This window comes from Phalaenopsis equestris, unplaced genomic scaffold, assembly GCF_001263595.1.
Source record: "Phalaenopsis equestris unplaced genomic scaffold, ASM126359v1 Scaffold000309, whole genome shotgun sequence".
NCBI lineage: Eukaryota > Viridiplantae > Streptophyta > Magnoliopsida > Asparagales > Orchidaceae > Phalaenopsis > Phalaenopsis equestris.
The window spans coordinates 51,362-67,287 of NW_018164751.1; the positions used below are offsets into that span (position 1 = coordinate 51,362).

Here is a 15,926-nt window from a genome sequence, read left to right on the forward strand (position 1 = left end):
AGTCCATCCACCTAATCCTCAATATAGTCTTCCTAGATTTTAGGAGCACACCCTAGGTGAGAATCCATCCACCTAACTCAGTGTAGGCCTCCTAGATTTTAGGAGCACACCTAAGGTGAGAGTCCATCCACTTAATTCTCAGCATATGTCTTCTTAGATTTTAGGAACACACCCTAGTTGAGAGTCCATCCACCTAATTCTCAGCATAGACTTCCTAGATTTTAGGAGCACACCCTAGGTGAGCGTTCATCCACTTAATTTTCGAATAAATAACTAAACTTGACACTTGACCCTGATTCACAAACTGATCAAGACACTAGACATCAGGATGAACCGAGAAGTAGTTCATGCTTCCTTAATTAAATTAACAGTGAAATTCCCTCAATGACTTAATCTATAATGAAACCCAGTGCATCGGGATTTGAGCTTGAATATTACACTCAAATCCTCCTGGCAATTGGAGAAATTTCTTAACGCCACATATGGATCATCAGACTAGGATAAGTCCAGGGTCTAGGTGGCGAGGGCGATGACGGCATTGCTCATGTGTGCTTAAACGAGGGATACTAGGTTAGATTATTAGAATAGTATCTCTTACCTGAAGGATCTTCAATAAGGGAGAGGGAATGACCTATGATACTATTCGCCGATTCTTGGTGGGATCGTTGCCCCCGACACTCTTAGGTTGTCAGTAGTTCTAGCACGATTAGAGTGACTAGTCTGTGGACTGTATGACTTTGCAAAATATTTACAAAAATAAAATAAAAATTTCTTTTGCATGATTAAAAGAATTCTGCCTAAAAAAGACTTAATAATAACTTTTGCATGAAATTCTTTCTATGAAAATTTATAAAGGTCCACAACTAGTCATTTGGATTGAGGTTAAGAACTACCTCCTGTAGATTGTCGAGTTGGCAACTCTTACTCAAGATCGGGAAACACACAGACACACAGCCTAGCTCTGAGCCTCTGAGCCCCCACTTTCACCAATGTCTTATACCTACTCCTGATCTTTCATATGTGGTTATAAGTTTCTTTTGCTTGTGATTTTTACTACTCGTTTTTATGACTTTCATGCTGGGTTTTCTTGTTTTATTTAATTTTCTTGCAAGTTTATTAAGATCTGCTGCAAATCATAGATCTGCAAGTTTATTAAGATCTGCTGCAAATCATACTATGCTCGCAACATTAATAACGCAATAGTAGCAGATGCCTAGGTACGCTTTTATAATTTATCCACAGCATTTTACTTTACTGCATTTTACTTTTCAATTACTTTTTTTTATTTACCTGCAATCTACTCATTCTGCATGCAAAACCAAACTTTGACACCAAAACTGTGAAACATAAACTATAATTTTAAACACTTAAACCCTGGAGCCATCGCGACGACAAGAGCTTGGAGCCAACTTGATGGGCAGCACAACGAGGAGCTTGGAGCAAGCAACAAGATCTTTTTCAGCATTATCTCTTTCTAATATAATAATAACCCATAGGACTTCGAGGCAGCTCGCCTAGCGCGACGTAAATCCTCACACTTCATTTTTAGGCTCCTGTACAACCATGTTATGCAACATGAGTCCTAACTCGACTTAGGTTCCGAGGTTGTCGTACGGTACGATGTAAACCCTCATATCTCTGCGGACTATTTGCATAATCAGGTATTATGCAAGTGTAAGTCCCAAATAATAAAACTGGCAGGATCAAACAATTAATTAACATCGTCTCCAAAAAAATATAGCCACATCGTAGGATAGTCTGGGAAGTCATCGAGATTTACCTCGGATCAGTGACATCCCTTACCTTCTCCTTCCTTTGAACTATTGAAAATAAGTGTTCCGCATTGAACCATTTCACCAATCTCAAAACACTTAAACCCTGGAGTCGTCGCGACGACAGGAGCTTCGAGCCAACGAGCCAACTTTAAGGGCAGCACAGCGAGGAATTCAGACCGAGCAGCAAGAGGATCTTCTTCAGCATTATCTCTTCCTAGCATAATAACAACCCATAGGACTTGAAGGTAGCTCGCCTAGCGTGACGTAACAACGCGACATGAATCCTCACTTTCTCCTTAGGCTTCTGTGCAATCATGTTGCGCGGCATGAGTCCTAACTCGATTTAGGTTTTGAGGTTGTCGTACGGTACGACGTAAACCCTCATATCTCTGCTTGCTATTTGCATAATCAGACATTATGCAAGTTTAAGTCCCAAATAATAAAACTGGCAAGATCAAACACTTAATTAACATCGTCTCCAAAATGTAGCCACACCGTAGGATAGTCTGGGAAGTCACCGAGGTTTACCTCAAATCAGTGACATCCCCTACTTTCTCCTTCCTTCAGACTCCTGAAAATAAGTGTTCCGTATTGAGTCATTCCCACTTGATTTTCCTCGTCATGCCGTGAAAACATAAACATTAGAATCTTGAAGACTAATACCTCTGATCATTATCGAGAGTTTTCTCAAGTGACCCCAGTCATATGAGATGTAATTAACTATAGGGGCTTGTCTTTATAGGGAACTTAAAACCAAGGTAAAATAAATTTTATGTAATCGTTGTATTAGATAGGGAAACTTGTCGGTCACACATAAAAGGTTCGCAGACCTAACGGATGTCACAAATCTCTTAGTTTGCAGGAATGAGTCTATCGCCGAGGTCTACACTTGTCTTTCGGGAGGGTGTAGTACTCGCGGCATCAGATACAATTATGCAAACTATGGGACTAATGAGATCCATTTGGTTTTATTTTTTCAAAAAATTAAAACATACTACTTTTAAAACCCGAACTATATATTTATTATATTAAATTAAATTTCAAAAATTATTTTCATATACCATATTTTCAAATCTTCAAAAAGTTGGCCGACAAAATTCAAGAAATAAAATTCACTTCCAATGCTAATCATATGACAATGAAGAAGAGCTATCTGTTTAATGAGAAGTGCCCTAGAGGTTCTCATTTGAAGCATCTATCAAATCTTGACTACATCCTTGCAATCCTTTCTTAAAAAAATAAAATTTAGAAGTTGAAAGTGATATATTAGATTAGAAACTACTTGCACAATTATTTGTTTTGATTGATTTTGTTGATTGATAGTAAGCTGTAATTTAGGTTAGGCTCTAGAAGAACATAGTTGAGTGCTATATCTTTGAAGAGAATGATAAAACTTATCTCAACTGCGTTAGGCAGTGACCCATTTACAATTTATCCATTTTAACATTTATTGTATTGGTTATAAACTTATAATTGCGGAAGTCAATTTTACTCCTTTCATATGATCTGAAGTTTCCCGGTCAACCATCCAAATAATGGTAGTTGCTTATTTTTTTTCGTTGAGGATGTATTAGAATATTTTTTTTGTACTATTAAGCTTATTTTGGTGATGGTCTAGCATGAGCTTTTATTGCAAAATTAGTTGTCTTTGATTTGCTTCTCAAATTGTTCAAACAACAAAGATAAAGTTGAAGCGATTTGGCTGTATTGTTGGTTCTATCTCGAATTTTTCCATCCAATGTTTCATCGTGGATTTTTCATGTTTTCAAACTTGGTTTTAAACATTGAATTTGTAATTTCTTTATCACTGTATTCTTAATGGCCGTTGTCTTTATTTTTTCATGGCAATTGCCACCAACTTTCCATAAGTATTTTCATGTATATTTTCGCTACTATTGTGGGACGAAGATTGGCTTTTAGTACTTGTGAAGAACTTTTCAGCGTGGAGAAATATAGATACTCCACATTGAATGATTCTTTGGCTGCACCAGTACAACCTTAATCATTATGATAACATCTTGAAAACTAGAATAAGAAGAGAGGAGCATTGAACATTGGGAGATTGCGTGATTGAATTTTATTTTTTTGTTTTGTGCAAAAAATGTTAAGAGAACTTATATAAGTGGGTAGGAAAATAGCTATCAAGAAATAAATCTTGAAACTAATATTTAATTCTTGAATACAGAATCAACTATGCTTTTAAATGGAATGTTGCTATCCACAAAATGCTGGATTGCTAGAGATAGAACGTCATTATCATTAAATTGTTGGATTGTTGTTGTAGGGGGAAAGCTGTTGTCCACGCATTGTTGTACTGATGTAGGTAGAAACTATTATCCACTGATTGATGGGTTGCTGTAGATGGAAAGGCATTGTTCACTGATTCATGATTATTTGAACATAATAATTTTTTATGATTATATATCATTCCATTAGAGAGTAGCAACAGTTTAGATTTCTTCATTCTCATGTCTATATCCTTAGATTTGTTTTCAACATATTTCTTGCAACATCTCTTTACTCTCGTCTGAAGATAATTTATCCCCCGCACTTTTGCACACATGTTTTCGTTATATTTATAATTTTTATTGTGGGAATGTTAGTTAATGATAGATTTAAAAATGCATTATAGAAGCTTATTTTACTCTCAGTTTGACTTCTGTTCAGGTTTTCCTTAACGGCTCAGGTTTTCCTTAACGGCCAAACTTCCTAGACATGTATATCCACTGCAGTAATGATAGTTTTTTTTTATAGAAAATGACACCATGACTCTAAATTGGAATTCTTCCTTATTCTTGTTTTTCTTTTAAGTTTCATTAATTCTCCATTTGACCTCTATTCCTAGATAGTGGTTCTCCTTGGTGTTGGTTAGGTAATATATAACCATTATGGTTTCAATTCTTTTGTGAAGTTCCTTTCTAGTTTATTCGTAAATTAAATCACTCTATTGCATGCAAACTCATGTTACATTTCCTTTTTTTTTTTTTCTAGATTAGAATCTCATGTGACATTTTGCGCATTAGATGGGAGACCACCCGCAGTCGTACTAAACAGCGCGCTTTATTGATGATGGATAAACTGGTAAAGTAAAATTAATCGACCACTCTCTACTCTATTATTTATTCTCCATGTTTTTTGGCGGCAATTCTATTCTTGTATCTTTATATTTACATCACTCTTTTTGCATCTTTTTGACAATCTACACAATGGACTGATCTTTTCTTGTATGAATTTGTGCCGTTGGTATAAAATATACGCTCCCATATAGTATAGGGGACACAATGACAGGAAGTGCCCATGTTAGTTTTTTACCAACTGTATGAATTGCATAAAATTGCGTATGTAAATTTGGAATTCTCTTATATTTTATTTTGAGTTAAAAATTTGACTTTCTACTCAATATTGTAATTCTTTTAGGGTTAAAATAGATTCCTTCTGGCATTTTTGCTATAACAGTTTTTTTGTAGCTTTTATACTTGTCCTCTGATCTTTCCAGTTTTGGAGGATATAATTTAGTGAACAAGTGATATGGTTGTTTTGAAGTCTGAAGTTTACTAATGTAAATCTACAAGTATTACTCTTTATTTAGATAACTTTTCTTTATGTGAAAATAAATATATGAAAAAACCTACACCTTCCACTAGAAATATTGCATAGAAATCTAGTACACATTCAGATTGTATCAAATATGATGAGAATCAATTACACCTACAAAGCAAATTGATAATTCAAAAACATTAATAGAGTAGGAGAAGAGACCACTAAACCAGTAAAATTGAACCTCACACTTTCACAATGATAAAAACCCTTTAGTCTCTCCATTGATCAAACAAAAGGCTGAGGATTAATTCATCCTATTTGAGGTTTATTAAAAAAAAATCATTGTGCTTTTAATTGCTTCAACCATATTTTATACTTGCAATCTTCTATTGGATTTACAAATAGTAACAAATAGAAAAATAATTTTTAACACAGCACAATTCTCAAAAAAATGTTACTCCATCTCTGGAAAATTTGTATAAACCGCACCCCAGGGCACCAAACTCATAACAATCGAAATCGATCACAAATCTCTTTGAAATCAAAGTTCTGTTGGTTGTGAAGCGTGGGCATGGGGCACATAAACGATAAGGACACAACACTCCATGTCCAAAATATTTTTATATTTAATTTGTTAAAGTGAAATGAGTAATCAGAACTCCTAATGCCAATTTTTAATGAAAAGCATTAAACATTTATGTATAGTATAAGATATGACGTATAAAAAGCTTATGCATAAACAAAAGAAAGACTAATATTTACTTTAGTTACAATTACATTTTAATATTTTGCCAATTTTACTTAATTCCAACATCACCAACATTAGTGTTAATCATTATGTATTTTTAGTATTATTATTTTTGGATAAAATATGAAAAAAAAAAGTATGTAATCTTCAAATTATTGATAAAAACTATTAACACATTGATCTTATAGTCAGCAGAACAAACAAAGTTGATGCCAGGACCAATTGGATCCAACAAACTTTTTGGTACTAGTTGGAGATAAGAAATTTGATATTTGACACTTTTTGATTGTCAGACTTGAATTAAATATTTATTAAACTAGGAATATATTGCACATTTCTCATTTATATTGATGTATGCTTCATCATTTTTTAACTCTAAATTCATGATTAAAGCATCAACCATAAGTTTTAGCGTGTTAAATGTTTAGTTGTGTATTCTGTCAGTGCTTAAGATCCTTCACTATAGGAAAAATGGCATATTCAGACTGCACAAACCATTCAAAAAATAGCAAAAAAAAAAATCATTGGAAAATATTTTTTATGGCGGTTTCGATAAATCACAATCCATAGGTTAACATGGCAATGGAAAATTTTTTTGAGAGGCGATAAAGTCGTTAGAAGTTTTCTATTTTTTTTCTTCAGAATTTTGGTGCTTTGACCGTCATTAAGGGTTTAAATATTCTGACAGTTGAAGTCGTCATAAAAAATATAAATTGATATGACAACAACTTATGTGATGCGAGACATGGGAAGGCCAACAATGCCGCAGTATTTGGCTCTCGCAATCATGAGAGCCTGGATCGAATCGAAGCTATTTATTATTATTTTTTTACTTTCTTTACTTTCTACAAATTTTCTTTGCTTCCTTCCTTTTGGCTCTTACATATTTCCTTAGTTTCTAATTAGGTATTTGTTTTGAGGGGACTTCTATATACTGTATTAGGATTTTGGAATTTTTTGTTTTCTGAGTTTCTGAATATTGAGATAGTTCTCTCTGAATTTCGCTCTCCAGAGTAGTTTGAACTCTTCCTTTCGAGTGAGGGAGAAGATCGATCTGAGATTATTACAAGGTAAATGTTAATGTTTATATTATTATTAGAACAATGATATAATTCTTTAAAATAATGTTATTCAATTTTATTCAATTAGAAAGTGTGAAGATGACTGATAAATACTTGTGATTTGCAGAAGGCGAAGAATCTCAAGGTAAAAAGAGGTTAATATTTTTAATCATAAAATTCTTACATATTTAAGTTAACCGTCAATTATTAAATATTTTGTAGGAATTCAATTAAATAATTTTATTAATATTAAATGGGGTAAAATACATGAAACAAGAGTTATAAAATAGGAAAAACCTAACATACAAATCTCTAGGATTAAATTAAATCCTGATAACTATCTTGAGGTAAAAGAAAAGTCATAAATAAGGAAATACATTAACAAGAAAACATATAAACTAGGAAATATCTGGAAAGGAAAGAAATAAAAACTAATAACTTATAGCACTCCTCAAGTTGAAGCATAGATTTCAATCAATATTTAACTTTGATTTGAAGTCGTCAAACAACGAGCAAGAAGATTTTTTGTGAGAATATCAGTCAGTCATCCAGTAGATGGAACAAACGGAACACATATCTCACCAGAATTAAGTTTCTCTTTGATAAAGTGACAGTCAATCTCCACATGTTGGTACGATCATGTTGAATCGGATTATGAGCAATGCTAATGGTGACTTTATTGTCATAAAATAGTTGTAGAGGAGTAGTGATCGACATACGTAACTCAGTGAGCATAATACACAAAGGTCTTCACACACCCTCATAGCCATAGAGTGAAATTTGGCTTAAGCACTACTACGGGCAACCACATTCTTTTTTTTATCTTTCCAAGTGACAAGATTCCCTAATACGAAGGAGTAATAACCTGAGGTAGATCGTCTATTATGGACAGATCCGACCCAATCATCATCCGTATAAACCGCAACAAAGTTGGAATTGTGACGAATGAACAACAAACTTGAGCTCAATGTTTATTTTAGGTAGCGAAGGATTCGATGAACTACAGTGAGTCGGTGCTCGTAAGGGTCATGTATAAGTTGATTGACGATACTCACAGCGTGACAAATGTCTTACTATGGGCGAGATAGATGAGCTTATCCACGAGGCATTGGTGTTAGGTTTTGTTTATTGGAATGACATTGGAAACATCCAATAATTTATTATTTGGATCCATCGGGACAACAACTGGCTTGCAAATGAATTTGGTTTTGGTTAATAGTTCCATCACATATTTGCGTTGAGAAAGACAAATGCCCCGAAAGGATTGGGCAACTTCCATGCCTAAAAAATATCAGAGAGACCCTAAGTCTTTCATTTCAAAAATTGCGTTGATGATGCCTTTGAGTGACTCCAAGGCTGGCATATCATTACTTTTGAGCACCATGTTGTTGACTTAAATGTTGATGATAGCAATGCAGCCACTGGATGAAGGCCAAAAAAATAGTGTATGATCATATTGGGTCTGAGAGAACCCATGATCCACTACCACTTGTGTGAACTTGTCAAACCAATCCCGTGGGGACTACTTCAGTCCATAGAGGGACTTTTGCAATTGATTGTTGACCTCATTTTTGGGTGAGGTCTTTACTTCTCTCCTTAGAACCTAGGGTTTAACCTTAGGTTTTCCTTGTTTGACCCTCCTAGAGAACTAGTACTGAGACCCACACCACTTAGAAAATTCGAGCCACCTCGTTACTCCTTTGGGTCTCGTATCAGCGGTCCCGAATCCTTGGAATTTCACTGAGCTGATTAGAACCGACATATAAAACTCGAGTTGAGTTTCTACATGAATAGGAGAAGCCCCTAGGGAAACCCTTAGTGACTCGAGTACTCGCGGACCCCACAATTTGTGCACCCACTAAACCACACACGATGTTGGCTTGAATTAGGTCGATCGTCGACAAACTCTTTCGGACGATCCCGAATGACGAAACAGACCACGCGAACGCGTTCTGAACATCGAATTTAGCTAGACAGAACCCATATCACTATGGTTTCGCGCACGAGCAATTAACACGAAAATCGATGCATATATTTTTTTAATTAAGGGTTGCGGGTTCAGGCTCAACCCATGTTCAATTTGGGCGGGACATGGGCTGAACACAAACTAAATATTTAAAAGTCAGCCCGACTACAACTACAACCGACCCTTACCCGCAATGGAATTACAGGAGCCGTTGATAATTTTAATCGTATCTAGCCTGAAGCAAAGAGAATTTGTCAAGAAGAAATGAGAACTCCTAGTCATATGGTTCGTGACACCTGAATCAATAATTCATGAGCTTGAAAAATTAAAACCAGTGAGTGTTGTAGAGATGTTACCTTGGCGGACATGAGAGGTTGATGGGCCGAAGGAGGGTTGACTAGACGCAATTAACTTAAATCAAGTATTCCATTGACCCTTGATGGAGTCCGCTGATTCGAGGATGGTCTGAGTAATGGCCAGCTGAATTGTTGCAGATTCTGAGGTCATAGCAAGACTTTTAGTGGAAGATTTGGCGGACAAGTTATTTGTCGATTTCCCGTGGAGCTTCTAACACTTGTCACAGGTATGGTAGGGTTTGTGACAAAATCACATGTGGAGTGAGTGGCTAGCAACAACGTGGTAAAGTGTGGAGTACTGGTGGAGACCAAGGCTGAAGGCTTGACTGAAGGAGTGGAGTTGCCGAGCATGAAAAGTCATCTACTTTCTTTGAGGCGAATCTTAGTGAATGCTGCCCAAATCTTAGTGAATGTTGCCTGAATCTTAGTGAATGTTGCCCGAGTTGAAGGAAGGGGATCAAGACCAAGTATACGACCGCTGACTTCATTGAGATCCTTGTTCAGGCCTGCCAAGAATGGGAACACACGATCCTTTTCCCAAATTTTTTGAATGAGGGAAAGATGTGCAGGAGAGTCCCAAGTGTAGTCATAGTAGATATCACATTTCATCCATAAAACAACCAAGTCATTGTAATATTGGGTCACCACCTCGTGGATCATTTTAGAAAACTCATAGAGTTTTCTTAAATTACCTACGTGCGAGTACGTGTCGTGAATGGCAGTTCGAAGGCCAATCGACGTCTCCATGTAATTAATCAGTCATGAAATAACCATGGAGTTCTTCAGTTCCCTCGCTGCATATGCTTGGTCAACCTTCGGAGGTTCACAAATCATACCTGTGAGATAGTCGAATTTACCTCGTCCTTTGACGATTAGCGAAATAATTTGAGACCATTGGAGGAATTAGAGCCATTGAGTTTGTGGGTGGTAATCAGGAAATTCATTGGTTTTCATGCCCTCTAATTTGCGGAGGGATTGAGGTATGTGGCGATCCTCCGGTGGACTTAAGGACGGCCTCGGATGGAGGCTTGGTGGTGGAGTAATCTGTCATGGCTCGGACAGAGCCAAAGGTGAGATTTAGATGCCGAGATATAGAAAGACATGATCCCTTACTTGGTTGTCAACACAAGGGGTCCGTAGAGTATGATTCCAGCTGGCAGGAGCGATATCTGGTTGTTCTAGAGGGTCTCCGGTCAGCAGGAGGGAAGTGCAACAGTGGGAAAACATGTAGATGGAGATTCCAATTGGCAGGAGTGAGAAAAACAACGGCGGGAATGCCTGAACGAGGGTGATTCTGCTGCTGGAAATAGTTCTGGTGGCCCTAGAAGGGAATCCAGCCGGTAGGAGGTAGGTCTAAAGCTGGAAGGGTCAGCAAGGAGAATTTTGACGATTAGGGTAAGGTCCCGACGGCTAGGGTAAGTTCCTGTGGCTTTCATACCATGTAGAAATTTAATGAAATAATTTCATTGATATCAAAATGGGTATAAATACATGATATAAGAGTAATAAAATAGGAAAGACATAACATACAAATCTCTAGGATTAAATTAATTACTAATAATTACCTAGAGATAAAAGAAAATTCATAAACAAGGGAATACATAAAAAATGAAATATCCGGAAATGAAAGAAATAAATACTTATAACTTTTAACAAATATTACTTTAGAAAAATTATGAGTTTTATTTAGGTGTGTTGATTTGAAGGTGCAAAGAGTGTTAATTGAAGAATAAGAAAAGAGGAATTTAAGGGAAAGCGAAAGGCATTTAGACAAAGATGAATAATTATTTTCTTTTGTGTATTAAATTAGATTTTATTAAATGGATAATGGCTTTATTAATTGGTTTTTTGAAATATTTCACTCATATCTTACATTTAAGTTTGAAATGTCTCATAAATGGGAGGAAAATAACTAACATATGAATCTACATTTCAAAGGATTTTTAATGGATATAAAATATTAAGTAAATTTTTAGCTATTCAGGATTATCCTCAGATGGTACTTTCAGTGGATGCAATGTTTCTGTAAAGGATAAAGGAAATAGAAATGGTGAAGTTGTGCCTTCAGGTGCAAAATTTTTAAGAGTACATACAAGTATAATTTTGAGGATACATTCGTGTTTGATGGTGATTCTGATACGACTCTTAAATAGATTAAAAAAAGTAAATATTTAAATTGAAACTGGAAGGGATAAATTTAAAATGAAAGTTTAGAGTTTTATAAAGAAATGAATTGCATTATAATTTAGTCATTCGTACATAGCATCTACATGTAAATTTAATGCATATTAAAATTATAATTACTCACTAAGTTATGAACTTACTATTGAATTTAATTATTTCTTTCAGGAAAATAAAAATTATATATTGATATGTATGACAGAAGAGACTTAGTTTATAGGAGAAGCGAAACTGATTGGTATCATGTTATGACGTGTTCATAGTTTTTTTGCATTTTTTTGCTTCAGAATAGTGATTTATAATTAGGTGTTGGTTTGAGAAGTTGTTTATAGACTATAAGATTGTTTCTGGATGCTTTGATTTTTTTGTGTATTACTATGGATATTTGTGTTTCTTTTTTTTATTGGAAGTTTTTAAATGTGTGGATAGTTATTTAAATGTTAATAGTGTCTGACTGCAGTTCTTGACTTAATTAATTCTAAGCTATTAGGCTGGGTTGAGACAAGTGACCTTCCAAATAAAGGAGATGAGAAAAATTCCTTCCAACAAAAAGCTTCAAGTGATGAAGGGTTGATGACACATTGATTTGTCATCGAGTATAGAAGGAGAGGAGATGATTTTTGAGTCAAGGTGGACCTACCAGATTTTGAATATCGTATGGATCCAGGTGATTTTATTAATGACTCTAGACAATTAAATGATTCTTTGAGTGCAAGGATATTCCAAATCATAGAAGGGTAAAATTGGTCGCCATCAAGTTAAAGAATAGTGTCTCTGTGATGAAAAAATATGAAGCGCTTACGCTAGCATGAGGTAAAAATAAAATGACTACTTGATCCAATATGAAAGGGAGATGCAGTGCAAGTACCTACCAGTACATTACATACATGATGTATTCTTGAGGTTTCATCACTTATAATAGAACTATCTTTTAGTAGAAGTATTCACAGCAAAGTTAGAGCAACAGATGTTGAATTGTGAACTTGTGGAGCCCTATTAGAACACCATTGCCCGATATATGGGGGATTATGACCATTTATTGGTAACGTGGTACTGTTGTAGTCATATTGGACATTACACGATGCTCAGACCCTAGCATAGAAGGTTGAGAGACAACACCACAACATTAGGTTCACACCACTTTCCAAATTGGAGTCAGCCTTCTGATCAGATAACAAGTGTCCACCGACCAAAGCAACTAGGCCTACCCCTTATGAAGAGAAAGCTATAACAGGAGGAAAAAGGACTGACCAGACCAACACCCCCAAAATATTTCCCATCATAAAGCGTTTCAAATGCCATGGATACATGCACATTGCATCCAACTGTCCGAATAGGAGGGTAATTTCCTTTATAAAGCAGCGGGCAGTAGAGGAGACCGAAAGTGAAGGCCTGGATGAGGAGAATGGAGAGTACTAGCTATAGACAGATGATGATGAAATGCTTGTGGTTTGTGAGTTCTCCAGACATAGCCTAAGAGGGATCAACAATGGCTTAGACACAACATCTTTTGTACCCATTGTACTGTAAAGAGGAAGATGAGCAGTTTCATTGGACATGGAGGAAGTTGTGAAAATGTGGTTTCTATGCAGTCGGTAGACAAATTGAGCCACATTATACAGAAGTATTCCTAATCGTACTCCCTAACTTGGTTGAAGAAGGGAAATGAGATGTGTCAACAAGAAATGCCTAGTGAAATTTTTAATTGGAAACGAGTTACAGGATCATGTTTGGTGTGATGTCGTTCCTATGGATGCATGCCATATTTTGTTAGGTTGGTTGTAGCTGTATGACAGGGGTATGTTTCATGTTGGCCACAAAAATACCTACCAATCTAACAAAAATGGGAAGCATATTGTACTTTTGCCATTAAAAGAGCCCACAGTGATGAGCAATCAGACAGAGATTGGATCCATCGTGCCTTGTTCTACTTTTTTTGTAGGCTATGAGAGAAGCGCTAGTAGGATTGGGCTTGGGATGCCAGAAGGTTGTGATACTGAGGAGCCCATACCTGAGGCAGTGGAACTCTTGCTAGCAGAGTTTCAAGATGTCTGTATGGACATTTTGTCTCCTAGATTACCACCTTTGTGAGAGATTCAACATGCTATCGACCTTATTCCAGGATTAGCCATTCCCAACCGACCAACTTATCAGATGCGACCAACAGAGCATGAGGAGCTATAGAAGCATGCTAAGAATTTGATGGCCCCGAGGATTAGCTCATGAGGGAATCGGTCCATGTTTTGTGCCAAAAAAGAATGGATTGTGGCACATGTGCACAAATAGCTGGCACATATTTTCTATTCCTAGATTGGATGATTTCTTGATCAGTTGCATGGAGCCAGTGTCTTCTTCAAGATTGATATGCGCAGTGGCTATCACCAGATCAGGATGAGAACAAGGGATGAGTGGAAGACACAACGTTCAAAACACGGGATGGATTGCATGAGTGGACCATCATGCTCTTTGGTTTGTCATGCCCCAACACTTTCATGCGGCCGATGAACTAGATTTTTTGAGTCTTTATTGAAAAATTTGTGGTTTTTGTATTTTGATGACATACTAATATATAACAATTGTGAGGAACACTTACAACATTTGTGATAAGTTTTTTGAGGTTCATATAGATCAACTATATGACCATCCAAAGAAGTGTAATTTTTTCTTGCACTGCAGACATGCTTTTTGGGTACATCGTTTCAGTTGTCGGCATTGAGATGAACCCAACGAAGATTGAGGCTATTGTTGCCTAGCCCAAACCCCAATCATTAACTCAAGTATTCCCGTTTCATGGTTGACCTCTTTTTTTGCATGAGGTTTATTAGGAATTTCAAATCGATTGTGACACTTTTGATGGAGCTTTTCAAGTTAGATAAATTTGCATGGTAAAATGATGCTTGGGCCTGTTTTGAGGCTTTAAGAGACATGTGTCTCAATACCCCGTTCTTGCGCTTTTAGATTTCAATCAAGTGTTCGAGAAATTACTCTATCTATGAGAATTGGAACTATGCAAGTCACGGAGGACATCGGGTAAACACATCTCATGGGTGTAAATTCTTTCTTCATTTCACTTTGTGTTCAAATATAAGGCAAGAAATCAGAATAAAGTAACTAATGCATTGAGTCGTAGTTACTTATTACTCACGACGATGCAGTATAGGGTTGTTGGTTTGAGGTGTTGAAGGATTTGTATGCGACTGATGTTTCAAAATATTTAGATCCAGTGTCAGGATTGGTCGTTCGAGCAGTAACTCCGATATGATGGATATCTCTTTCCAGAATAAACTATGTATCACTCAGAGATAACATTTTATAGAAGCGTCATAGTCGAGGGATGACAAGGCATTTTGACATATATAAAACCCTCTCCTTAGTGAAGGAGAATTTTTATTAGTACGAGATGTGGAGAGGCACGTCAGATAGTGCAAGGTATGCCACCTGGCTAAGACTTGAGGACAAAATACTGGGCTCTATGCGTACATGAGCATGGATTTTCTTGTGGGCTTACCCCAGACACAACTGAGTAAAGATTCTATTATGGTTATGGTAGACCATTTTTTTCAATACGTCACATTTTGTCCCTTGCCAAAAGATGATGGATGCATAACATATTGTTGACTTTCTTCAAGGAGGTATTTCACGCTCACATTATACCCCAAAGCATTTCGTCAAATCATGACATGAACGTTCTCGACCACTTTTGGAGGACTTTATGGGGTAAATTAGTCACAAAGCTTCAATTTAGTTCAACCACTCACGCTCATGCAGATGGGCTGGCCGAGGTTATAAATCGCAGTTTGGGAAAACTTCTTAGACTTTTCATGGGAAATAATATAAGGTAGTAGGATTTAATTCTTCCCCAAGTGGAGTTTGCCTACAATCTCTCTACTAGTTAGTCCACCGGCTCCAGCTCTTCTGAGATTGTATATGTGCAAAATCCCCCTACACCATTGGAGTTACTTTCGATACTACCTGTGATTGAGCTTAGCACTTATGTTGAGGTTCGATTCAAGGATGTTTAGATTCTGCATGAGCAGGTTCTGAAGAAAATTACCAAGCAGAACGTCATATATCAGAAACAAGTCATCAACTTTAGAAAGGCTATGATTTTTAAAGAAGGCAACATGTTATGGATTGGGTTGAAGGAGTGCTTTCTTGCAGTTTCATTTGGAAAGCTCAAGCCTAGAACTAATGGTCCAACAACAACAACAACAACAACAACAACAACAACAACAACAACAACAACAACAACAACAACAACAACAACAACAACAACAACAACAACAACAACAACAACAA

At 36.3% G+C, this 15,926-nt stretch overlaps 1 protein-coding gene across 3 annotated transcripts in view; it reads left to right on the forward strand.

Moving 5' to 3' along the window:
• The window catches only part of LOC110025593 (tetratricopeptide repeat protein 27 homolog), a 55,329-nt gene that overhangs the window by 23,602 nt on the left and 15,801 nt on the right, over positions 1-15,926 (forward strand). For all 3 annotated transcript variants that reach the window (XR_002294133.1, XM_020726152.1, XM_020726153.1), the window contains one exon: positions 4,767-4,856. Coding sequence is in view for 2 of the 3 variants with exons in the window: in XM_020726152.1 (XP_020581811.1) it covers positions 4,767-4,856 (90 nt within the window). In the remaining variant the exon portion in view is untranslated. The remainder of the gene's footprint in view (positions 1-4,766; positions 4,857-15,926) is intronic.